The sequence below is a fragment of the Cucumis melo genome, chromosome 5 (assembly GCF_025177605.1).
Source record: "Cucumis melo cultivar AY chromosome 5, USDA_Cmelo_AY_1.0, whole genome shotgun sequence".
Lineage (NCBI taxonomy): Eukaryota > Viridiplantae > Streptophyta > Magnoliopsida > Cucurbitales > Cucurbitaceae > Cucumis > Cucumis melo.
Window position 1 is genome coordinate 30,261,664 of NC_066861.1, and position 27,175 is coordinate 30,288,838.

Here is a 27,175-nt window from a genome sequence, read left to right on the forward strand (position 1 = left end):
CGGATCCTTTTAGTTCCACTGGAATTCCTATTGGAGCTTGTGGATTTCATTGGAGGATTCTATTTTAGCTGTTTTGGTGGATTTAATTGTAAGTTGGTATTGGTAGACTGCAGATGTTCGCGTCTGGGGCCTGTTTTGGCAACTACTTAACAATTCATCTAGCACTTAATACTTGATTCCTTTTGTGGGGTTCCTCTTGGGGCTTGGTTTTTTTGGATGCCCTTATATTCTTTCATTTTTTTTCCTTAATGACAGCTGTTGTTTCTATTAAAAAATATATATATACTTGATTCCTAACTGGTTGGATTCCTGATTCAGGGTTGGAAGAACTGCTCGCTTAGGGGAAAGAGGAGACTCGTTGTTATTCCTGCAACCAACTGAAACAGATTATTTGCAAGATTTGCAGAACCATGGTGTATCTCTTACTGAATACCCTCTTGTCAAGGTGTTGGATAGTTTTCCAGCTCGTGGCAGGAAGCAGTTTGTAGAAAAGCTTGTTTCTTTGGAGTCACATTCCTGGATCATGTTCTTGCAGAGGGCTGTCGAATCGTTCGTTGCAGCTGAGGTATAGTCTTTTCACCACCCCCTTTCTTTCGCTTTTGATCTAATCTCTAGTTTCTAAGCATACAAGCTGGACAAGTCCAGCATGTTGCCTTTGCCTGGGGAAGTTTTCTCTTTTCTTTTCCTTTTTTAAAAATGCATTCATCAATTCTTAGAATTTTCATTTAGAGTTGTTTAAGATAATACAAGGAATTATCTTTTTTTTTTTTTTGGTTAGATCTATCAATTACTGTAATCATGATTCATGAATAACACATCTACTTTTTACGAAAATAAATTTTATTGTTCTTTGCTTCATAAGTACTCCACTGGTAGGTTTTATTCTAGAATCTAAACGAGTCAAATGACATGGGTTTGGGAGGAAGTTTTCATTATGCTTCAAAACATTGCTCAATTTCCTGGTTCCACCTCCAAAATCAAGACTTTAGGATTTTATTTTGTTTCAGGTATGGCTGCTCATTTTGATTTTGGTTGTCATAGAATCTTGATACTTGTACCCCAACTGAAAGTGGGAATCTGGAACTAAGAACATGTAGCCTAACGGAAAGTGGGAGCCTTGAACTAAGAAAATGTAATTTTACATTAAATATTAAATACTTAATGGGTCCAAATTGTTAAACCACATAACCATACGATAATGTGTAAATGCTCATTCTCTCTGAAATGGGAGCATATACTAATACAACCTTTCATGAACATATGGTTGATATTTTATTTTATTTTTGTTAATATCAAATTTCCCAAGGATGTCGTAAGGAATGCAACATGCTGGACTAAAATTCTTTGTCCCTTATCCAGCTATTTCTTACCATCACTCTTTGTATTGTCTTGCTCTTGCTTATGACAAAAAATGACTCACACTTCCACCCAATTTTTTTGGATACTAAATTTCCTTCCATTCCTCTAGTTTAGTTCCCCTCCCTTGAATTCCATGTGTAGAGTGTAGAGTAGAAGGATTGTGTAAACGTAAATTGTCTTGGAGAATATAATGATCCTATTGTTAATAGGCTGAAGACACATATATATAGGCAACTACGAAACTTTAATCCAGGGAAGTGAAATTACAATAAAGGATGGCAATATTTAATTACTATAAAACACGTATTATAACAATTTAAACACATATTATAACACTCCCCCTCAACCTAAAGCAAATATACCAATCATGCCCTGCTTGTTGCACAAATAGTTTATTCTTGCTCCATTTACTGCTTTGGTAAGGATATCTCCCAATTGTTCTTCAGTTTTCATATATCCTGTAGATATCAACCTTTCTCGTATTTTCTCGCGAATAAAATGACAATTCGCTTCAATATTTTTAGTTCATGAAATACTGGGTTGTATGCAATGTGAAGAGTAGCTTGACTATCACACCATAGTTTAGCTAGCATAGTAACATTAAAGCCGATCTCAAATCAAAGTTGGTGTATCCACATGATTTCACACAAATTGCGTCATAGCTCTATACTTTGACTCAACACTCGAACGTGAAACTACATTATGTTTCTTGCTTTTCCACGACAATAAGTTGCCTCCAACAAAAACATAATATTTAGAGGTTGATCTCCTATCTTCTCGAGATTCAGCCCAATCAACAACTGAAAAACATTCAACCCTTGTATGACTGTAATCTTTATATAAGATCTCACGCTCGGGTGCAACTTTTAGATAACATGGGATTTGTTTTATTCTAGTCCATTGATCTGCATTTGGGGAAGACATAAACTGATTCACTATACTCACAGAATAGGCAATATTAGACCTTGTCGTTAAATAGTTCAACTTTCCGACTAATCTTCTATATTCTCAGGATCTATAAATAATTCTTCTTCCTTAGCAAATTGCAAGTTTGGTATTATTGGAGTACTACATGGTTTAACTTCTAATTTATCTATCTCAGACGACAAATCAAGCACATATTTTCGTTGGGACAGATAAATACCTTTCTTGCTTCTCATTACTTCAATACCCAAGAAATACTTCAATTGCCCCAAATCTTTGGTATGAAATCGACCCTGGAGGAAAGTTTTGTGAGAAGATATACCTGACACATCATTTTCAATGATAACGTAATCATCAACATATACAAGAAGCAAAGTAATACCCACTAACAGACTGTAGATGGAATATAGAATGATTAGACGTACTTTTCTTCATACCAAACCATTCAAGTGCTTGATTAAACTTACCAAACAATGCATGGGGACTTTGTTTCTGTCCATACAAAGACTTTTTGAAAGTGACATACCTTATCACTCTCCCTCTGAGCAACAAACTCAAGTGGTTGCTATGTATAAACTTCCTCCTGAAGATCACCATAAAGAAAAGCATTTTTGATGTTGAGTTGATGCAAGGGCCAACTGTGAGTTGTAGCCTTGGAAATAAATAGTTGAATGGAAGTTAACTTGGCAACAAGAGAGAATGTATCAGAACAATCAGTCTCATAGATTTGGGCATAACCTTTGGTAATGAGACGAACTTTTAACGAAGCCACTGTTTCATCAGGATTAACCTTTTATAGCAAACACCCATTTACTCCCAATTTCCTTCTTTCCGATTCGACGCAAAACCAAATCCCAAGGACCATTTTCATTCAAAGCAGTCATCTCCTCAATCATTGCACTATGCCACCCAGGATGCACGAACAGAATTAGGGATAGAGGTGGAATCAAGAGATGTAATAAAGGAATATGTGGGAGAGGACAACTGGGTATACGAAACAAATGAAGAAATAGGATAAGTACAAGTGCATTTACCTTTACGACGGGCAATGGGAAGATTATCACTTGATGTTGGATCAGGTGGCGAAGAAGTCAATGGTGAGGATGGACAGGATTCTGAAGGTTGCTGTGGAGGACACCTGGAGTAGATACAATGAACAGGTGGGCTGGAGGGAAGAGACACTGAGGAAGGTGGAAGAAAGGATGATGTGAGAGAGGTAATCTCATAGATAAAAAGATCGTCATTCTCCCCTTGATCTGGACTGGACAATGGTTGACTAAAGGGTAGAATATCAAAAAATGTAACATCAAGAGATGCGAGATGCCTATTTAGAGTAGGACAATAACAACAGTACCCATTTTGAACACGTGAATAGACTAAGAAAAGGCATTTCAAGGACTTTAGATCTAACTTAATACAACGAGGACAACATCCCAGACAAAACAGACAACCAAACAACAAAAGATCTTAGGAGATATGGGAAAAGAAGATTTGGACAGAAACAACAACAAACCCTAAGCACAAAAGGGTATTTCTTGAATAACTTCAAACCCGAGCAGACTTTGATAATACCAAATGCACGGACCAGCAGAAAATGCAAACCCAACCGACGAAAACCAAGACGACGTTCTCATGTGCCAGCGCGTGGAGACAAACGATTTTCTTTTTGGCGATGTGTGAACCTCACGTGCGGTTGTTTCCAACAAACAGTGACCTCAGACTGCGGCAATCCTTCTAAGGTAGGCAGTGTAGATCGATGGCCGCTCCAACTTGATGACCTAAACCTACACCTTAACCCTAACCTCTTTGAAACCTAATGGCTTTGATACAATGTAAGCGTAAACTGTACTCTTGGAGAATATAACGATCCTATTATTAATTAGGCTGAAGATACATATATTTAGGCAACTAAGAAACCCTAATCTAGGGAATTGAAATTGCTATCTCCCATCTATTTGTTTGTTTTTATTTAGTTATTCACTTGAGCAATTATGATCCGAAAGTTGATCTGCAGCAAGTGTTCGAATCTATTATGACATAGCCATGAGGCACCAATTCTTTCGAGCGAACTACCATCTTCCTCATCCTTAGAAAGGGCAACAATACATAATTACGATAAAACACATTATAACAATATAAACACATATTATAATAGATTGAACCTCTAATCACTTAATCGAGGATATATGTCTCAACCTTGATGCCTTTTAATGTATTTGCTTAAATTGGTTATGGTAATCCTCTACATCAGCATGTGATAACATCTATGCTTCGGCCATTTCAAAATTGGGTGCAAGTCTTATGAAGAAACTTCATTAATTCGTTTATTTGATTCCATTGATTGAGTTGAATTCTAACATCGGTAATAATTGGAATATTGAGCTTTACACAAGTCTTCTGGAAATCAAAGAGATCGTTTGCTCTCTTTTCTTTGCATGATATAATGTTATGTAACAATGGCGACGGCTACAATTCTGTCTTGTTTAGGGTTTATATTAATTTATTTTCATTGCTTTCATCAGCCAGGAATGATGAAACTGGCCCAGAAAGCGTTTTGCTCTTGGGTTCGTGCATATACTGCTCATCGTGGTGAGTTGAAAAGAATTTTTGTGGTGAAGAAACTTCATTTGGGGCATGTTGCAAAGAGCTTTGCGTTGAAACAACAACCATCTGTTGTTGGAAAATCATTCAAGAAACAGGTAAAGAAGAGGAAAAGAGATTCAAGGCAGGATGTCTCATCATCAAAAAAGAGGACTTTGTAAATCGGTGGAAAGGGTAAAAGCATGGACGGGCTCGTGGTGAATGTGTAAAGTAACTGTTGATTCATTGTCTACTTTTTCTACATGGTAGCAATTTTGAGTGCTGCGACTGTGAACTGTGTTTTCATGTCTAGGGTCGTGTGCATCAACTGCAAAGCACCTCCTTCAAATTTTGAATTATTTTTGGTTCGGTCCCCATGTTTGTCATGAGTTAGGTGTTATGCAACATATAATCCAAATCTATACTATAATTGATTTTGAGTTGGATTAATTGGTATGTGTACGTACACTATCAAATATAGCACAAAATTGAAACTATTTAAAAAATATAGCAAAAAACTTAAACGGACTACGAAGAATTTGATAGATTTTATTCTGTAGATACTTTCAATTTTTCTTTTGCTATTCATAATAATTTCTTGATGGTGTTGAATCTAAATGATGATTGTGTGAGATGTGGGTCAATAAATATGTCGATCATGACCTAGACCCCAACGCGTAGAGGAGGTTGGAGAGTCCAAATCGAAAGCACATGGGTGGCTTAAAAGTAGAAGGGGTCCAACAGATATTAGGGAGTAAAAGAGTTAAAAAGTCATACCACCCGTACCATACGCGTTCGACACTAGCGCCGCCGAATGGAAAGGCGACTATGGGTGTTCTCCACACTCCCACGTCAGGTGTATTACTTTCTCTTAGACCCACCATTTGGAATGAAAAAGTAGGCCGATAAAGACTGGGTTATACTTTCTTCTCTTTTTTCATAATCAATTAAGAAATTATTTCTGTTCATTTGTTTTCTAATTTATAATTTCTTCTTTTATTTTATTTCATCTTTATACATATCCTTTTATCTTGTATAAATATTTGATTTTACATAACTTTTATTTGTCTTTTATACCTTAATTATATTTGAGAATTCTTTTTCCTTGTAAGTTCTAAAACAAGAGCTAGATTGTGAGGAAGACGGAAAATGAAAACTAGGGCTTGAACAAATAAGATCTAAAACTCTTAAATATGTTTTTATGGAGGATCTTTCGACATTGTACGTGTTGGGAGTTCTTACTTGGCCCCGATGTCTTTCACAACAACGTTGAGAGTTACCAATACAAAAAGTTTTTTCTCTACTTCTAATGTCGTACAATAGTGTTGGGAGTTGTGGCTTACTCCCGAGTTATTTTCTGTCAAGAGTTAGTGTTTCTCTTGATCAATGCTTCGTGTCTATTTTGTGTTAGAAAATGTTTTTTTTTCTTGTAGTGCTTAGTGGTTTTTTTTTCCGTGTTAGATTATTTTTTTTTTCAAATCTCACCTCACCTCAAATTTTTGTTTTTGATTTTTTTTTTCAAATCTCATATATTTCTTGTTTTGATCTTTTTTTTTTCCAAATCTTATATCATTCTTGTATGTATTCTTTTAACTGAAATAATTTGGAAACGAGTGTGATATCACTCTCAATCCGCTTCTCTCATAAACAAAGGTTTCAACTAACAAAAAATATGTACTATTTCAAAATAATGCATGTTTCATTTGTTTAAAGAATCTAATAAAATGCTGAGGTGTGGTGCTCACCAACTTTTAAGTATATATTGGTATACATAACTAATGTATATAACATTATTTAAACATTTAGAATATACATACGTAAACTGAAAAAATATACAACGAATTATATAATCCATGATGAATCCTACGGATCTCTGATATACTTTAACATAAATTTCCTCATGTATACACAAGTTATTGAGCTGCATCATTTGCCCACGGCAATGTTTATCAACAAGATTTTTTATAAACTATTGAATCTTCAAAAAGAAAAAAAAGACTATCACAATATTAAAAAATGATTTATCATAAATAACTTGACTGAATGAAAGAAATTATGTGGGTGAGTTGAAAATTGAGGCTTGCAACAGTTTTACTTGGAAATGAAATAAATGAATGAAATCATGAAAAGTTAAATAATACGATCTACGGAAGAACAACACATACCAAATTAAGAAATCTGTGGACGAGCTAAAGAATGAGGAAACTGAGATGAGAAGTGGTAACTCGCTACTACAAAAATAACGTTATTTGACGTTTGCAATTTGGAAGTACTTGACATTTTTTATGAAAAATTGTCAAGTAATGTGTAAAAACGTCATCAACAATGAAAAGAGTCGGAAAAATGAAGAAAATTTTGGGACTTTTAATACTTGATTTAATAAACTTTTCTTACACATTTTTTATTCTAAAAAACTTAAAAACTTCTCCTCTTCCTCGCGCGTTTCCTCTCTCGCAAAGAAAATCATTTTCACGACAAAAGGGCTAGCCTCTTCTTCGCTCGAATTGTTCTCTTTTTCCCTACGATTGCTATCCAAAATTTAAGATTTGGTACAATCTCTTTTCTTCGCTGGTGATTTCACGTTGCCGCCGATGGTTACAAATCGACGAAACAAAGTACGCAAAGTCCCTGTAAGTTTTTGTATATTTAGTTCATCTTAGTTCTGGGCATAAATAAATTTTTCTTTTAGGTTTTCTTTTGTGCCTTTTTGCTTTAATTTCCATGGCAAATTTTGGGGGACATGTTGTTAATCTGAGCTATGCTATATTGTTGATATTGAATATGGACTTCGTTATGAATTTTATGAGTTGTTGAAAGTATATATGACCAACTATATATGTTCAAGGGATCATTCAATCTGTTAGTACTTTCCTGGAAAGTTTGAGTTGATCGAAGAAATTTAAATAGTTCAATTATTATATGCATTGTTTAGCTAGATTCATGTAAGACTTAAATTCTTACTTTTGTCTTGTCTGGATTGATCAAGTTGTTGATGGATTTTGAAACATGAGCAAACAGGTGCAATCACATAGGTATTTCGAATTTTACAATTAAAAGAAAAAGTCATGATCAATAATAGATATCAAGAATTTTAATTACTTAACACATCAAACAAAGTCAATTACTAATCTCATATATTTTTTGAAAGACATTTTTGTTTGGGTACGGTTGTAAGATATTAACAACACAAGTACAATGCAAGAATAATTGATATTGATAAAACAATACGTGTAAAAATAGAAAAGCGAAATAGTCGCAAATGAGAAATGGGAAGGGTCTAGCCTATCGCAAACCTTCCAAGTAATTTGTAAATCAACTCTAATAGATTTTAAAGTAGTAAGGATAAGTTGGGATGAAACCTAAGGGAACCGATGAGAAACTTTAGAATCTAAATCTCACAAAAGAAATGATTAGTAAATTTCAAGAACACAATAAATGAATTATAGAAGTCTAATCTTGGTTTTGTGGTAACAAAGAAAGTAAATTGAGATGCTATTGATAAAGAAAGATTGCACTTCAAAAATTGAATTTAACAAAGTATAAGAAGCAAAAGGCATTGGGCATTTCTTTTCCATTCATTCTCATCCAGGGTTAAAGAAAATAGATTGTACAAATCATGATTCTTGGTCAATTAATCCAAGAATCAATAACATATGAAGTAAATTTCATATAGATGCTTATAATCGATCAAAAATATTTTTCTTATTCTTGACATTGGATTACTTGATTTTTTTTTTAAACGACAAGTACATACATACTTTACTGCAAAAAAAAAAAAACAATGTATTATCCCATTATTGTCAACTTAAATTTTTACTTTTGTAAATAATTTTAATATTTTGCAATTATCGAACATACCCCTATATATATATATATAAAAGATTATCACAATAATAAAAAATCATTTTTTAAAAAATATAATAAACGAATATTAAAAATGATTTTTTAAAAAATATAATAAACGACTCTATACAACAATTTCGAAAATGAAAAAAAACTCATAGGCCCATAATGGGAAGTACAAAAAATACCACACTCAACATCCAATTAATTGACCACATGCATGTTTGAATAATCTTCCTCTAATCGATTGTAGTAAACGAATAGTATACGATCATTTAGGCTATGGTACACAATCGTGTAGTTCTTTCTAACAATGAGAAAAAATGCTTCAATTTCAATGATCTCGTTGACTATGATAAAAGATCATTTAGATCATATTTGCACGGTCATGTAGTTCTTTTTAAATGATGAAAAAAATGACTTTAAATCCAAACGATCGTGTTGACCATGCTAAATGATCGTGTTGATTATGATAAATGATTGTTTATAACATATCTATACGATCGTGTATTTCTTTTTAAACGATGGAAAAAGAGTTTCAAATCTAATAGATCGTGTTGTCCATGTTAAACGTACATGTTGACTATGGTAAGCAATCGTTTAAATTATATTAACACGATTATGTACTCTTTTTTTAAACGATGGAAAAATGACATTAAATTTAAACGATTGTGTTGACAATGACAATCGTTTAAATTTAATGTCATTTTTTCATCGTTTAGATTATGTCAAAATAATATTAAAACGATCTTGATATTTCGAATAAGAGGAAGATGAAGTAACTTCAAAGAATATAGCTAAAAACGGTGAAGATGAAATGAGAGATTTAAATAGAAAATAAATCATTTAAAAATAAAAGAAAGAAAATATGGAAGATGTGATTGAATAAATCACAAAAAAAAAAAAAAAGAAGAAGAAGAAGAAAGAATAAGATGAGATGAATAAATCACAATATTCAAAAGCAAATCTGTAAATTATAAAAATATTGTACTGATTGAGCTTTTGTTTTTTATTACACGAGCCGTAAATATTGTTGTGTTATGTTATATTTATGAAAATTAACTTTTAAAAAATTAATAAACTTTCTTCTAAAGATATTTGAAGCAATAATAGAACTTATAAAGCTTAGAAGAAAAAAAGAAAAAGATAGGTCGTGGAAACAATGTCATAATATTTCAAACAAAACTTATAAATAAACGAGAGAGCGAATTAACAAAGTTATTAAAAGAGAAAAGAGAAGGGAGAGAGTAAAGATGAAGAAGGAGACGAGTTACCTCATTTTTATAAGGTTTTGAAAATTAGATTGAGATAAATAATTATTTTTAATTCAAAAAATATGGCAAATTATTTTATTTAATAATTTAGGTATAGAATTTCATCGAATAACCCTACAACAATATATAGACAAGAGGAAAAACTAATGTTCTAAGCTTTTTATATATAATTTAGATTTAAAAAGATATAAGATTAATGACCTATTTCTCATACATATCGAACAACTTATTTTAGGTTAATGGTTATTATAAATCACACAAAATATAGTTATTCTTAAAGATAAAGATGACCAACTCTATCTCCTCAAAACCTCCATAATGGTTAGATTGATTGGAAGTGGGAGTGTGGAGGCATTTGAAAATTCCGTATTAAAGGCATTGGAGCACTGAATTAGTGACTAACTGGCATGAGCATGATAACCACACACACCCCAAAAGAAAAAAGAAAGTGTTAGACCCACACCACAATTAGGTCGGAGTTGGAGGTAGTTAGCCCGACAAGTGCTGCTACACTTCACATGGTTGTCTGTGCTTTCCTTCGAGTTTTCTCTGCCTTAATTACACATTCTCTCTCCGCCCTTTCATTTACCATTTCTAAATCCGAACAAAAGATTTTGTTAACTGCGTGTGAATTTTGGGGCCACTATCTAGTGAATGATCTAGTTTGAGTTGGGTACACGGTCCGGGGACTTAAAAGCTGAAATAGATAGTTATCGGAAAATTACTTGAAACAGTCAAAGCTTTCAGAAAAAGGAAGATTAAGAAAAGTAGGACCGAAGCAGTAACCAACCATTATTATTATTTGGATGGTGGGAATTAATTCCCAGGAATATGTGTTTTCACGTCTGTAATTTCCATGAAGTCCTTGCTCCAACAGGCAACAACGCCCACAACGTGTGCTACTGCTTGTCCATTCTTCCAGTTAAAAATTTCACATATCATTCCCTGCACAATTGCTAGCTGTACCATCCGAGGGTGGGAATCATTTGAAGACGAGACTAGACGACCCACGTGGAAAGCTCCTGCTTCTGCGGCTATTTTACTTTATTTTCCTAAAAGCCAAGAATATAAAATGTTGTCCTGTCCAAAAGTGAAATCTTTTCCTCTATTCGTGACTATGAGGGGAACAGGCTGCACAAGAACTTGGCACTGACGGGATCGGTTGCTACAATTTCTGGAGTTGGAAAGTCGTTAGCAATTAACAATCTTTTATTACAGGCTTTTTTTATTTTTTTTCAAATTATTCTTTTTAAAATAATGTTTACATTCCTTTGTGTGATGTGGTCCAGCGCTCATAACTCTCGACTCTGGCCGAGAGCGGAACCGAAGGCCACGGCCACCCAATTATTAAACACTCACTATGCAAGCTTTTGATTTAAAAAAAAAAAAAATTCCAAGTCCCTCACACTATTCATTGGAATCAATCATTTCCCTTCTTTTATTTCTGGGGTTACGTTATTAATATCATAAAGAGATGGATCTTTTTTTTAAAAAAAGAAAAATATATAATTTGTATTGTATACCCCCTTTCCTTGTTCCGTCAGTCCAATTGATGTCGGCCTCTGTCTTCCTTCCTCTTCTTCTCCCAGACCATTTTGCTTTAGCTTTACCTTAGGCCTTTGATTTCCCGGCTACAAGTCTGTGCTGTGTCATCCCCGCCACAATTTCGTTACCTACTTCTTTCCTTCACAAGCCAAACTGGAACACTACCACTTCTGTCTCGCCCTTTTCGCTTCTTTCATTTAATTTTTCCTACGTCTGACGCGGTGGACTTGCCGGCGACTTTTGTCTGCGAGGAGCTGAGCTGAGGTAGGCACAGTCCGACTTGGAATTTCTTTGCTTTTTTGTTATTCTGTGGAGGAAGCATGTCAAGATTTGGACTCTGAGATGGACTTGGACGCAAAAAGCGTTTATTGTAATTTCCGCGGATTTAACAAGCGCCATCTTTTTTAGTTCAATCCCATTACTTAATCTCTGTTGGTTGGAACTTCAGCGAAACCTGTTGTTTACACTCGTAATTACTATTTACAGCCATTGTTTGGCGCGTTAATTTCTGTATATCCTGGATGTGCTACTTGGGAAGACTCTTTTGCTCCTAAGTTCTATTGGAACTTGTTGAAATTGCTGCAAAACTGATAATTCTGCTAAGGACTTGGTTTCACTCAGCTACATCCTTAGGGTTTGAGTAAAAAGGCTTTTTATACATAGTAAAGAGGAGGAGGCTTCTATCTTGGGATCGGAATAGATTAGCGATGCCGCTCCCTGATGTCTTGTCAATTTGGTGTACTAATGATTTGCAAAATGGGCTAGGCCTCTCCTTCATATAATATCTACTTCTGCTGCTTTGCATGGGTTTGTTCTTGCTGGTACGGAGGTGGTGATCGGATTTCCTTTGGATTTGTCGGTTTTATCTTACAATATGAAAGCTCCCTCGAATGGGTTTCTAGCCAATTCTGGAGAAGGTAACTCTTATCCTCAATTTGTATTCAATATCTGCTTTCTGATTTCCTTTCTCTCGCATTTCTACCACTTCTTAAATTTCAAATCACGGATCAAAAACTTATTTTGTACACTTAAATGGTATATTTGGGATTCTTTTCTTTCTCGGAAGCAGTAACGTAGCATCTTGATCATGCCCCAGTTTAACACCGTCTTTTCTCTGAACTAAGTGAGCAAATAAAGTTCGATTTTCTCCCATTTTTTGTTGAAGTGAATGAGAAATGCAGCATGATTTTATCTTGACCTCGGTGATTTCCTTTTATGTCGAAACCATCCTTAATATCATATTGCAATTGGCCACATTATTGGAAACCTTAGCAATCATTGAATTGACCCTCCATGCTGATCTCCTCTATAATGTTCAAGAACACGGTTGATGAGAGATCCTGAAGTTGTGTTATGCTTCGCACTTGCTAAAAATTTGCTTATTCATTCCCTTTGTTTGATGGAATAAGTTTGATTTTCCATCTTGAGTGAACCAATTCATTATGGTTCTTGAAATCGGAAGTGCTTTTTGAACAAGAAACATACTTTTCATCATTGAAGAACAAAAATTGTTTGGGGATACAGTCTGTCAGTCTCCCTGAGGGAGAGAAAATAAAACAAGAACAAGGGATTTCATCTTCTTAAATGGAATGTTTTAAATTGTCCTAGAGGCCTTGGGATTTTGGATGTTCAACTGAGGAACATCTCTTGGCTAAATGGAAATGGCATACCATGAAAAGAAGGCTTCTTAGCATCGGGTTATTGCCTCCAAATATGGATCCACATGCTCTTGAAACTTTGTCGATAAATTGAAACAGTGAATGTTTGTATAACTGTAAAGGTGGGAAATGGAACAACACCTCTTTTTGGAAGGTTTTGTTGCTTGGGAACTCTACTCTATAACATATCTTCCCTCAACTCTACCACCTTTCAAACGATAAGGATGCCACCATTGCTGAGTTTTAGTGTTCAAATTCTGAATCTTTGGTGCTCCACCTGAGAAGAAACCTCTTGGAGGTTGAGTTGATGATTGGGCCATTTTATCCACTTGTTTTACAGCCTACAAGCTACAGCTAGAGAAGACTCAGGGTGCTAGTCTTTAGAACTAAATGGCCTTCTCATTTCAAAATCAAAGTCAAAGCCCTATCCTCCAGTGAAAATTTTCATTTGGCTGTGTATCAACAGGTTTGGTCCTGCTTCCCTAAAAATGTAAAAATTTTCATTTGGGAGGTCAGGCACTCTTGCATCAACACCCTTTGTACAAGGTGCTTTTGGGTGGGAATTTCCCCAATTGAGTAATAATCTTTCTTATCTCTGTTTTTGCTTTTAGTGCACCTCTTCAGAAAGGACAAAAAGATTCTTTGGTTATATCATGTTCATGCCATTTTTTGGAATCTCTTGTTGGATCACTTTTCTCGCATCTTCATGGATAAGAATTGTGACCGGTTATTTTATTGATTCTACTTCTCTTTTAGCAATTACTTGGAGCAAGCAGTCTCCTCTCTTTTGTGATTATGGTATTACTATCCTCGTTAATCAATGAAGGTGCTTTTTGTAATTATCTAAGTGTCTAGTAGACACTTGGTGGACACCTATCGGACACTTGTTGGTGTAACAAATGCATTAGACATGCATAGAACACTCGTTGAGTAGACTAAAAAGACATATATATGTCAATAACTTTTGACTGTGATACATCAAGCTAAGTCGCATATAAATGCATCAATTCATTTACTATAAAAATCGTATATATCTTTTAAAAAATGAATATTTTAATAAACCTGTCCTTGCCTTGTTGTGTCCTAGATTTAAAAAAAAAATTGTGTCATTGTGTCTGGTGTCGTATCCATGGTGTGCTTCTTAGGTAATTATTATTCAATAGGAACTTTTGTACTACATTTCATAATAAAATGAATGGTTATTGTTTCTTTTTCTTTTTTGTTTTTGGATAAATAACATTTCATCGATCAAGCATCCCCCCTCCCCCTGGGTTTCTCTGAAATGCAATGCAATTTGTTTGGTTTGAGAACAGGTGAAAGGAAGAATATTAATTCTGAGTTATGGCATGCTTGTGCTGGGCCTCTTGTTTCGTTACCTCCAGTAGGAAGTCTTGTGGTTTACTTCCCTCAAGGCCACAGTGAACAAGTATGCACTTCGGCTTTCAATTTATTTGACCATGTACTCGTGGATAGTGGTTGTGATGGATTTTACTTTTCCTTCTAAACCTTTCAGGTTGCAGCATCGATGAATAAGGAGACTGATTTCATTCCAAACTACCCTAACCTTCCTTCAAAGTTGATCTGCATGCTCCACAATGTCACGTTACATGTACAACTACAAGGGCTTTGCCCCTTAGATCTAATGCATTCTCTTAAATTGAACTAACAAATATTTAAAGAATAAATCAGCAGTTTGATTTAATCCTTTGTCAGCACTTGAATCACGATATTTTGTTTTTCATGGCCTTCGTGACTACTGCAGTCAACCATCATATTTTATTTGAAACTATAAGATTCATGCTAACAGGCCATTGCCAGGCTTAAAAGAAATGAATATTCTGTGGATAATTGCCAAAATATTACCAAAAAAAAAAAAAGAAGAAAAAACCTGTTAATAAATATGTGCGCACAATATGAGATGATTGTTTTGTGGTTTGAACCAGGCTGATCCTGAGACTGATGAGGTGTATGCACAAATGACCCTTCAACCAGTGAATAAAGTACGTTAACCAGTCAAACAATCTTCTACACTTCATATTGGATTCATTTATACATTAAAAAATCTTGCTTGTTAAAAAAATATTCTGACTTGTTTTGCAGTATGAAAAAGAAGCTTTGTTGGCATCTGATATTGGCCTCAAGCAAAGCAGGCAGCCTGCAGAATTCTTCTGCAAAACTCTAACAGCCAGTGACACTAGCACTCATGGTGGATTTTCTGTGCCTCGTCGTGCAGCCGAGAAGATTTTCCCCCCATTAGTGCGCATCTCATCTCATATTTTCAGAATTAGTTTCATTTATTATGTTGGTTAGGATGCTGAAATATCTTTTCATTAAGAAATACAAGGGCATTAGTTTCATTTATTATGTTGGTTAGGATGCTGAAATATCGTTTCATTAAGAAATACAAGGGCATTAACCCCCCCCCCCCCCCCCCCCCCCAAAAAAAAAAAAAAAAAAAGAAAGAGAAGGAACCCAGATGTAATTGTGAAAAACCATGGTCATAATTACACAATGTGTATATCTGCCTGTTATATGATGTTGGTATAAATATCGAAAATTGGTTACTATTAGTACTGTGGCTGGGAGGTTTAGGTTGGTATCGAGGACCAGCTAGTCTACATCATTACTCATTAGTAATTAGCGTAGGGAGTTAATTAGTTTTCAGCTAGCAACTTAACTTGTATTAATACTCGTGTTTGATTTAAGCTTTAAAGACAAATTTGAAATGGATTACCGTCTTAGAGACTAAATAAAGATCTTCACCAAAAATTTCTTGAACTTCATATTTGATTTTTTTGTATGTGTATATTTCTTATAAGCTCATATTGAAGACTTCAATTATAGGACTACTCGATGCAACCCCCTGCTCAGGAACTAGTGGCTAGAGATTTGCATGATAATTCGTGGACATTCAGACATATTTACCGCGGTATGGAACCTTTCATTTATTTTCCTTAGCCTTTGTTAGTTGAAGATATATGCTAATATTTGCTTGATTACTACTGATCCATCTAGTACTCCTTTGATTACGACTTCTTTATTGCTCTCTTTGTATAAATCTCTTGTACTTTGAGTTCATATTAATAAAGAAGTTTTCGTCTCCATTTTAAAAAAAAAAAAAAAAAAAGAACTCAAAGTACAAAAGGTTTATATAGAGAGCAAAGATGAGGCAACAAATAGATAGCGTGAACTGGTGAAGTTGAAATTTGGCAGTGGAACTGAGATGTTAAAATCATATTTGAACGACGATGCTATCGGGCAAGCACTCAACAAATCCAAAAAACGCTCTGATGACAAACGACCTTACTTGAACAGGATTTGTTATATAGGTTGTACATCTGTGTCCTTGAGTTCTAAGGAGACAAGAACCTAAGTCTAGTGGACGAGTCTCTATCTTGTGACTAGAGTGTGATTAACGATTCAATGGACCCCATGGTCTGGTGGCTATAGAGGATCGTTCTCGGTAGGTTTGTCCTGTTGGGATGGTCGCACGGTGGTCTGACAGACTTAAAAAACAAACCTAAAGCTCTTTTACCATGATAATTTTGTATAATGCTAAAGCTTTTTTTTTTTTTTTTTTTTTTTTTGAATGTCATATGTTTTAGAAAAATTTCCACTTCAACCTCTTATCGATGATCATTGATGACCGTTGGCAACAAAAGTTAGCCAACTTCAGGATCAACCATAATGATCGATCGACAGTCATAATGACCGATTGTCTTAACCGTTGGCCTTGGATCGTCGATTATTGATCGTCGGTGACTAATCATCTTTATCGTTGGTGACCTACAACTTTGGACGTTACTGTCGTTGGGTGAACATCTTGATCGACGGCGACCAATTGTTATCGTTAATTATCGATGTCGTGCCTATTAACAAACGATCATAATGATGGTCAATGACCAATAGCCATGACCTTTGGCGGCCGATTGTCATGATGGTTAGCGACTAACCAATCATCTTAAACATTGGCGACCATTGACCGCCTTGACCATTGGTTAACGACCATCTTCATCAAGGCTTCCTACCCTTTTTCCCATGGGTTTGAATAGTAAACACTATCTAAGTCCCTGGATTACCTTTTTTTTTCTTTTTATAATTCAGTCTAGAAAATTCATCGGCCAACTCCGAACACCACCCCCGATGACCATTGTCGACCGACCATTGGGTGTCATTTCTGACAACTCTGCCGATGAATTTTTGGCCACCAACTTCAGCAACCACCAAAAACCTTGAAAAATTAATAAAAATGAATTTTTGAAAAGCATTTTTTTAGTCATTTCAAATATGCATTTGATTTAATCACAATAACATTTTTTAAATACGCATTTTTCATTCTTCTATTTCTTTTCTTTTCGAGTTTTTTAATAATTATTATTATTAGATCATCTTTTTCTTTTTTAATTATCTCTTTTCTCTTTTTTGTTTAAAATTAATCTTTCCTTCATTTTAGAAGATTTTGTTTATTTTGTTATATTTTTCCTAGGTAAAAACTGATGACCTATCCATTGTGATCTCAAATATAAATCAAATATTAATATATTGGTAATATAGTGGAAATTGTAAATATATATCACAAGCATCAGAAATCTAGATTTCCAAATCCTGCACGAGAAACATAGGCATTTGTAATTCTCAGGCATAAAAATCCCATCAAATAAGCTCACAGGCATTTAATTCTCAGGCATTTGATTCCAAACCTGCACACCAAACGCTCCCTAAAGGAAAATACATTAATGAAAAATACCAAAAAGGAAAATAATAATGGAAAATATTAATAATCCATAAACCCTAATTTTCTTTTAACAATGGAAATCCTAAACGAAGAATAATAAATTACAATGATGGACAAAAGACTAATAAACTCCTACAATTACATACACACCATAACATAAACAAACCTCTAATGAGTCTAAGACGAGAGCTCAAGGAGCTGGTTATTCTGCGAATTTATGTGGCTGAAAATCTCCTTGTCCTCACTCTGATAATTAATTTTAGGCCTATTAACTTAATATAAAATGAACCCATGCCCTGACCAACCTCTCCCAGCAAAGGGGTATTGAGCCACCAACACTCGACAAAAGGAAAGAGCTACAGTGTTGCATTGCAACCATGTAGTCTCAGACTCTCAAATAGGAAAGGGGAGGAGCCCCGCCCATCTATCAAAGCCAAAGGATAACTAAATAGGATAGTGACCTGATGTTGCGTGTTCCCATCCTTTAACAACATTGGGAATTTGGAGAGGAAAGCTTCCATTGATAAAAATCTGTCTAACAAGGTGAGAGTGGGAGTTTCTGATAACCAACTAGGGAAAATGTTCGTTTGGGAGGGAATTTCAGTGAGTGATGCTTGTCGATAAAACTGTTTAAGTTGGGAAGAGCGTATGCTTTTCTATGGGTGTCAATGAAAAATAATAAAAATAAAAATTAAGTAAATAAATGCAGACGTTATTATTTCTTGAGGACTCATGCCTCTGTGAGACTAATTTCCAATTGTTAGGAAATATTCTGTAGGATAGCTAATTTTTTTACTTTAAATTGATTCATTTTATTATCTTAGTGAGATTTGCTTATATTTGTCTTTCCGTTTTCATTTAGTAGATTGTCATTTCTATTATCTAGAACTTTTCTTACCAAGATGGTGGGAACTTACCCAAATATACTTAGAAGTTGAACATGAATGTTGTCATTTTTGATTAGTTTGCACATTCATAAAATGTACACTGCATTTTTTCAGGCCAACCAAAACGACACCTTCTGACCACTGGTTGGAGTGTTTTTGTGAGCACAAAACGACTCTTTGCTGGAGACTCTGTGCTCTTTATAAGGTATAAAATCAGCAGTTTATAACTCACCTAAATTCTTGTTTAGATAAAGGCTGATCGCATATAAATTCTTGCATTATAGAGATGAAAAGTCACAGCTTCTCTTAGGCATAAGGCGTGCTAACAGGCAGCAGCCAGCTCTCTCTTCATCAGTCATATCAAGTGATAGCATGCACATAGGAATTCTTGCTTCTGCGGCTCATGCTGCTGCAAATAACAGTCCGTTTACTATATTTTACAACCCCAGGTAAGTACTTATTTGTATTTTTCTCTCACTCTACTATAAGTCTATAATTTTGTGTGATTTCAGATTCGGTGCCAACATTCATTTCATGAGTTTTCAGGGCCAGTCCTTCTGAATTTGTGATACCTTTGGCCAAGTATAATAAAGCAATGTACATGCAAGTTTCACTTGGCATGCGATTTAGGATGATGTTTGAAACTGAGGAGTCGGGAGTACGCAGATATATGGGTACAATTACTGGTATAAGCGACATGGATTCTGTAAGATGGAAAAATTCACAGTGGAGAAATCTTCAGGTATTGTATAAGTAGTTCTCGTAGAATTTAGATACATGTATTCTTAAATGATGGAAAATTGTGATTCATGTTCTCAATGTCATTGGTAAAAGGAAGCTTCGCAGGTATTTAACAATAAGGATCCCTCTATTAACTTCAATTGTTCTAGAGAGACTTGTCCAAGATATACATGCAGAATTCAGTTATTTGTCCCATTTTAGGTGCAAATGCTTGTACGATACATAAAGCTAAATTTTGAAAGCAGTTTTTAACATGTGCGATCAGGGAATTAGAATTCTACTCTTCGAGGATTTGTCTTTGCTTAACTTCTTACAGATCGACACACACACACGCATGACGCTACGATCTTTAATTTTCCTTTGATCAGATCGAAATGATGATACAATCTTAAATTTTCTTGGATCAGATCAAAATTCCATTTTTCAGAATTATACTGAACTTTGACGATATGTTGTCCTTTGCATTACTTTAAAAATGTATCGTGATACTCAATCCATGAATGTTTATACCTCACTTTTGTTGCTTACCAATGATACGTATTTATTAAAGGTTGGATGGGATGAATCGGCAGCTGGTGAACGACCTAATCGAGTTTCAATATGGGAAGTTGAGCCTGTTGTGACTCCCTTTTACATATGCCCGCCTCCATTCTTCAGACCCAAATTCCCTAAACAACAAGGGATGCCAGGTAATTGAAACCTACAAAATATATTTTGGAATTATACGTTTAAGCGATTAGAAAGCAGCATTGGGAGAAACATTTCAGGAGTGCTTCTTCCCCTAGTGACCTTTATGTTTTATCATGCAGATGACGAATCTGATATTGAAAATGCTTTTAAGAGAGCCATGCCATGGTTTGGTGATGACTTTGGCATGAAAGATACGCCAAGCTCAATCTTTCCTGGTTTAAGTTTAGTGCAGTGGATGAGCATGCAACATAATAATCAGTTCCCAGCAGCACAATCTGGAATTTTGCCGTCTGTGGTTGCGCCTAGTGCTTTGCATGGAACTCTTACCAATGATGACCCATCCAAATTATTGAGTTTTCAAGCACCAGTACTGTCTTCACCAAATCTCCAATTCAGCAAAGCAAATCAACAGAACCAAGTTGGCCAAATGCCTCCAACTACGTGGTCCCAACAGCAGCAGCTGCAGCAATTGTTACAAGTTTCTGCAAGCCAACAGTTACAGCAGCAGCAATTGCCACCCCAGGAACAACAGCAGCAACAACAACTGCAGCAGCTGCCCCAGCAGCAGCAACTCCAGTCACAACAGTCACAGCGGCACCAGCAGACCTCGCAATCTGTTCTTCTTAACAACAGTGTAACTCCTGCTAACCATTTGCCAAATCCAAGTTTGCAACAACCGCTTGTATACTCTCAGCTACAACAGCAGCAATTGCTTGCAAGCAATATTCAATCCCATCAAACTAGTCAACCATCTAATAAGAATTCATTTCAGACTACATCTTTATCAGAAGAAACACAGCTTCAGCCACAAATAGAGCAGCAATCTAGCCTTCTTCCGAGACAGCAGCAGCCGACACAATTTCAACAGGCCCCACTACAATTATTGCAACAAAGTCTGTCTCAAAAAGCACAACAGCAGCCTCAAGTTCAGCAATTTTCACAGCCAATCCCAACTGAGCAACAACTTCAATTGCAGCTGCTACAGAAGCTCCAGCAACAACACCAGCAACAACCGTTGCTTTCCCCAGCTAGCCCACTATTACCGCCTCAGCTGCTACAGCAGCAACACATTCATCAGCAGAACCAGCAGTTACCACCATTGCCATTGCCCAATCAGCAGCAGTTCAATACTAGTGGAGGCAGCTTCCAAACAGAAAAACTTAATAGCAATGGCTTTGCAAGTTTAGGTCTCATGCAGTCCCAGCAGGTTCCCATAACCCAATCCCATAATCAATTCAAACCAACCACGGCAATTAGAGCATACTCTGGACTGACTGAAGGAGATGCTCCATCTTGTTCTACCTCACCTTCCACTAATAATTGCCCAGTTCCTGTATCAAACCTGCTCAATAAGAACCAACAAGGAGCAGCCACACTTGGTGGAGATTCGGTAGTTGAGCCTGCAACTAACCCGCCACAGGAGCTACATAGCAAACCTGATTTGCGGATCAAACATGAGTTTCCTAACTCAAAAGGATTGGACCAACTAAAATATAAAGGCACTGTTCCTGATCAGTTAGAAGGATCTTCTTCCGGGACATCATATTGTTTGGATGCTGGCACCATTCGGCAGGCTCTCCCACTCCCTACATGTTTGGATAATGATGTACAGTCACATCCACGTAACAACATCCCTTTCAGTAATAGCATTGATGTATTGACACCAGATACCCTATTGTCAAGGGGATATGACTCTCAAAAAGATCTTCAGAACTTACTTTCTAACTATGGTGGTGGTGTGCCAAGGGATATTGAAACAGAGTTGTCGACTGCTGCAATCAGCTCCCAGTCCTTTGGGGTTCCAAACCTACCTTTCAAGCCTGGCTGCTCAAATGATGTTAACGTAAATGAAGCTGGAGCTTTGAGTAGTGGATTGTGGGCAAACCACAGTCAACGCATGCGTACATATACAAAGGTTTGACGCCCAACTTTATTTTACTTTCTCTAGTATCTCATGTAAATATATAATGATATTGATGATTAACATTGTTCTCGATTGCTTAGTACTGTTTTCTGTTTCTTATCTAGATGTTCAAGTGTAATTCCAATTTTCATTGAGAAATTAAGATTACTGACTAGTGAGACATCATAAGGCTTAGTGTGCTAGGCACCAAGAAGAGATTATGGATTTAGTCGTATGATGGAACTCCACTGGTATTCAATTACACTTTATTGATCAAATCTCAATTACAAGTAGTAATCCTCTCTCTCTCGGTTATTCTATCTTTCAAGAATTAACACAAGACTTTCTTCATAAGATTTTCTCTCCTATTCACTGGACTTCTATAGTTATTTATAATGCACATATTCAACTACTTCTTTAACAGATTTCCTAACTAACTTTCTAACTATTTCTATAACAAACTTCTATAACAGCCTAACTATTTATTTGGTTGTTCACGCTAACTAACTTGCTATCTATTTCTTTCCTTTATGGCTGTACTGATGTATTATAGGAGGTGGTGGTCTATCATTACACTCCTCCTCCAAATTCACCTTGTCCTCAAGGTGAAGCTAGGGAAACTTCTGTTGAATTTCATCATAATCTTCCCATGTTGCCTCATTTCGAGACAATCCTTTCCATTTGATCAGCACATCCCATCCAGCAATCTTATTCTTCATGTATCCATAAACTTCTTCTGGGTCAGCTCTCCATTCATGGTTCTCGATCAGATAGGGCGTTTCTGCTGATTCTGTTTGATGTTCCCCTCCATTGTAGCTTTTAAGATTGGCTTCGTTTCGGATGATTTCCCAATTTTTAGTGAGCTGGGCCAATAGCATCATTTCGGCTAAACCGACCGGTCTACAAAACTCGACCTCGGCCTTAATCCACGGTAAAAGTCCATTCATAAATGTTTCCTCAATTACCCGATCTGGTAAATCTGATACAGGCGCCATCAATTTATCGAATTGATTACGATATTCCTCCATTCTTGATTCTTGTCGGATTCTTAGGAACTGCCCGCAAATCGATCCTTCCCTTACTGATCGGAATCGTATGAGTAATCGTTCTTTTAAATCCAACCAATTCTTGAAATTGTCTCGTTCTTCCTGCACTCTATACCAATTTAAGGCTGGTCCTTCGAAACTGATTGTCGCCACGATCATTTTCTCATAATCAGTAAGCCTATGAATTTGGAAATAACGATCTGCACGAAATAGCCACGCATCTGGATCTTCACCATTAAACACTGGCATCTCGATTTTTTTGAACTTACTTCGATCATTGTTTTTCTCTTCACCATCTTTTTCATTTCCGTTCACTTCATCGATTAGTTCTGCCATTTTTGTTTTCATTTTGCTTGATGATCCATCCGATTCGTGTGTTATTGATCGTTCTTTCATCATTCCTTCGATATACTTCAAGATTAATTGTTGATGATGTTGAATTTGTTCATTCTGAGAATCTATCTTCTCTAAGTGTTTCGTGATTTTCGCTTCAAGTATCGGTATTCTTTGTAACTCGGTTTGGATGTTGATAATCTCTTGCTCAATGACTTCAAATCTCTCTTCGGCTTTCTTTGCCATTTTTCTTTCCTTGTCCAGGATTGAACTGCTCTGATACCAATTTGATGGAACTCCACTAGTATTCAATTACACTTTATTGATATCAAATCTCAATTACAAGTAGTAATCCTCTCTCTCTCGGTTATTCTATCTTTCAAGAATTAACACAAGACTTTCTTCATAAGATTTTCTCTGCCTATTCACTGGACTTCTATAACTATTTATAATGCACATATTCAACTACTTCTTTAACAGATTTCCTAACTAACTTTCTAACTATTTCTGTAACAAACTTCTATAACAGCCTAACTATTTATTTGGTTGTTTAGGCTAACTAACTTGCTATCTATTTCTTTCCTCTATGGCTGTACTGATGTAATATAGGAGGTGGTGGTCTATCATCGTATTTCCTCCTCTCTTTACTTAATGTGTAAATCAATTTTGTAGTTATTTAAGCCAATCCACTAAAAGAACCTTCTTCTATTCTTATTTGACTTCATGGTGGGGGAAGTATCTTTACAGTATTTTGTCTTCTCATCTTCCCCACTTGTCATACGTCTCCTGTCTTCAATTGGAGAAGTATGACTTTAGAGGTTGGTGGAGGGACGTTCGTGTTTGGAGTCTCAATCCGCTTGAAGGTTTTTCTTGTAAGTCTTCCTTTTGATATTTGTTGGATCCCTCTCCCGTTGGTAATTCAATCTTTGATGCTTTGTGGAGGATTAATATTCCAAAGAAAATTAAGTTCTTTTCTTGGTAAGTTTTATTGGGTCGTGCAAACTCAATGAACTGAATTTTGAGGAAGCTACCTTCTTAGTTGTTCCTTCTATCGCAAGAAATGGATCATTTGCTCTAGAGTTGTGAATTTGCAAGTCGATATGGTGCTGCTTTTTTCATGAGTTTGGTTTCATGTTGGCTCCTTAGAGGAGTCTTGTGGTTCAATCAGGGAGTTCCTTCGACATCCGCCTTTAAGAGAGAATGGTTGCTTTTCTTTGGAAAGTTGGGGTGTGCACCATTTTATGGGTCTTATGGGGAGAATGAAATAACAGAGTTTAAAGGGTTTGAGAGAGACCCTAGTGATGTATGGTCCTTGGTGATGTCGCCCTTTGGTTTTTGATTTTGAAGCCTTTTTGTAACTAATCTTTAAGCAATATTATAGTTAGTTGCACCATTATAGTTAGTTGCACCCTGTTTCATTGAGGGGTCTTTTGTGGGCTTGGTTTTTTTGTATGCCTTTTTGTATTTCTTCTTTTTTTTTTCTCTATGAAAGTTGTGATTCCTATATATGTATTATCTTCCCCCTTCTTTTTGTTAGTGTTTTAGGTTTAATACAGTGTTTCTTACCCCAAAGTCTATAACATATAAATGTTATTGGTTCCAAATCGTAATCCATATACAATGAGGTATTCTAAGAAAAGTGTTATTGATGGCTGTAATCTTTTAGTGAAAATGGATTTTGGTTCAGAAAAATTGATTAGGGAGGAAAGACTTGGTAATTGAAAGATTGATTTGACTATATCCACAGTTATTTATGTATGAAAATATGATGAGAAGTGCTGTAGCATAATTTACTAATAACCTGCAACCTTAATGTGTGTTACAGGAGTAGATTTTAGACTAATTTTGTGATACATGATTAATAGCTTTGTACTTGATAGTTTTTAGGTCTTATCAAGAGCAAAAGAAGTTCCAACTTTGTAGCCAGACAAGCATGACCTAGAATTGTGTTTATCAATCCTAGTTTAAATATGTGGACACTGAAGCTTCACATCGTTAGTTTGAACCTTTATAATGGCATACCAAAATCTTTTGTTTTTTTAGTAATTTATGATGCTGATCTCTGGTTCTCTACTTTGGCTTTTTATTAAATTTATTTGAATCTTAACTATGGCTACATTTTCTTTCATATTTTATATATTCCTTTGTAGATTGATATTGCTCTCTGGGGTGTAGCATGGTAGATCAAGTTCCCTTTTACACACTCTTACAATGACATCATGACATTGACCACATTTCTAATAATAATGCTTGGATTCGAGCTTGAAACTTCTAATTTTGTTTGAGATTTTTGAACTCTGACTGAAACTTTACTTTAAAGCATCTAAAACTGCTAAAATTCTGAAGGTTCAAAAGCGTGGATCAGTGGGTAGATGTATCGATGTCACTCGCTACAAAGGATATGACGAGCTTAGGCACGATCTTGCCCGCATGTTTGGCATTGAAGGGCAGTTAGAAGATCCTCAACGAACTGATTGGAAACTTGTTTATGTGGACCATGAAAATGATATACTTCTAGTTGGTGATGATCCTTGGGAGTAAGTAGATTACTTGTAATCATCTTGTGCTTAATCTTTTCCTGCTGCCTTTTTTCTGTCTTAATACTTAAATCACCAACTGATTGCACAGGGAGTTTGTGAGCTGTGTTCAGAGCATAAAGATCCTGTCATCCGCTGAAGTACAGCAGATGAGTTTGGATGGGAATTTGGGTCACATTCAGGCTCCAAATCAAGCTTGCAGTGGGACAGATAGTGGAAATGCATGGAGAGGGCAGTATGATGACAACTCGGCTGCATCGTTCAATCGATGAGGCTTGTGGTGTTCAAGATATAACTGACCATGTCTTCTGTCGCCTGGGTTGCTGTTCGTAAATAAAACTTGTTGGAATGTAACAAAAAGGTCCAATCAGCTCCTGAGGCAAGGACTGCAGGAAATAGCAACTCAGCCAGTGCAATACTGCGAATATGGAGACTGACTCGCTGCCCGATCTTGACTTCTATTAGGAGATGGAGCTTTTTCGTGAAGGGGTGGTAAACGGCCTAAAGCATATCATGAAGTTGATTTAGTTTAAAGCCATAGTTTCAACTTTCTTCTCCAAGCACTATACGATTGCTACCTGATTAAATCAAATTCGAATGGCATGGTGAAGTCATCCATGCCAGTGAAGACAGCATGTTTCTTGTTCTTGTAAATTGTAACACTTATCGTTTATATTCCGAAGTATGTAGCAGCTGGGGTAACAACCCTTGGTAAATATGATGATGAGGTTCAATTTTAAGCTGTCCCCTAATTGGCATCCGACACTGTAATCTGAGTGATGGTTTAGAGAGAAGGAAAAGTACATTTTTTGCAACTGCGATCACTACCACAATAGTTAGGATGGTTGTACATTTCTTTTTTTACCCATGATTGTATCAAACTCAAACCAAGAGTTGCATCTTAGTAATTGTACAATTTTTGGTTAGGCTCCAACCTTTCTAAAGAGGTAAAAATATTCTCAAAACTGGAGGTGTGGAGCAAGATATATGTTGAATGACTAAAATATAAAATGTAAAATGTGCCTTTTGTGGATAATACGAGAATAAAAAATTTGAGAAAGGTTTTTCTTTTTAAATATAGATATTATTTACAAGTTATAACAAAAAAAATTATATTCTG

General features: G+C 35.8%; 2 protein-coding genes and 1 non-coding gene across 7 annotated transcripts in view; all 3 read left to right on the forward strand.

The window, feature by feature from the left end:
• LOC103498955 (DEAD-box ATP-dependent RNA helicase 17) overlaps positions 1 to 5,313 on the forward strand; it is a 28,575-nt gene extending 23,262 nt beyond the window's left edge. For 2 of the 3 annotated variants that reach the window (XM_008461792.3, XM_008461801.3), the window contains 2 exons: positions 319 to 565; positions 4,806 to 5,313. In XM_008461792.3, the coding sequence (XP_008460014.1) occupies positions 319 to 565; positions 4,806 to 5,045 (487 nt within the window). In that variant the 3' untranslated portion in view covers positions 5,046 to 5,313. Of the gene's footprint in view, positions 1 to 318; positions 566 to 1,007; positions 1,260 to 4,805 lie in introns of those variants that run through there. The other variant, XM_051084934.1, reaches the window with a different exon arrangement.
• A 5,816-nt stretch (positions 5,314 to 11,129) lies between these two features.
• On the forward strand, positions 11,130 to 26,989 carry LOC103498967 (auxin response factor 19). Of its 3 annotated transcripts, none has more exons than XM_051084935.1 (14): positions 11,130 to 11,789; positions 12,012 to 12,442; positions 14,497 to 14,609; positions 14,697 to 14,792; positions 15,127 to 15,183; positions 15,284 to 15,439; positions 16,028 to 16,112; positions 18,920 to 19,010; positions 19,090 to 19,254; positions 19,352 to 19,547; positions 20,097 to 20,235; positions 20,332 to 22,151; positions 25,865 to 26,055; positions 26,147 to 26,989. In XM_051084935.1, exons 2-14 carry the CDS (start codon positions 12,400 to 12,402, stop codon positions 26,325 to 26,327), a joined length of 3,333 nt encoding a protein of 1,110 aa, XP_050940892.1. In that variant the 5' UTR covers positions 11,130 to 11,789; positions 12,012 to 12,399; the 3' UTR covers positions 26,328 to 26,989. The 3 variants fall into 3 exon arrangements, with proteins under 3 accessions (XP_050940892.1, XP_050940893.1, XP_008460042.1); XM_051084936.1 differs by having other exon boundaries at positions 11,143 to 11,789; positions 20,356 to 22,151; XM_008461820.3 differs by having other exon boundaries at positions 11,143 to 12,442; positions 20,356 to 22,151.
• Positions 16,481 to 16,691, forward strand: LOC127149657 (small nucleolar RNA U3). Its single transcript, XR_007821358.1, has one exon. It is a non-coding gene; the product is annotated as a small nucleolar RNA U3 (small nucleolar RNA).
• Positions 26,990 to 27,175: the final 186 nt, after the last annotated feature.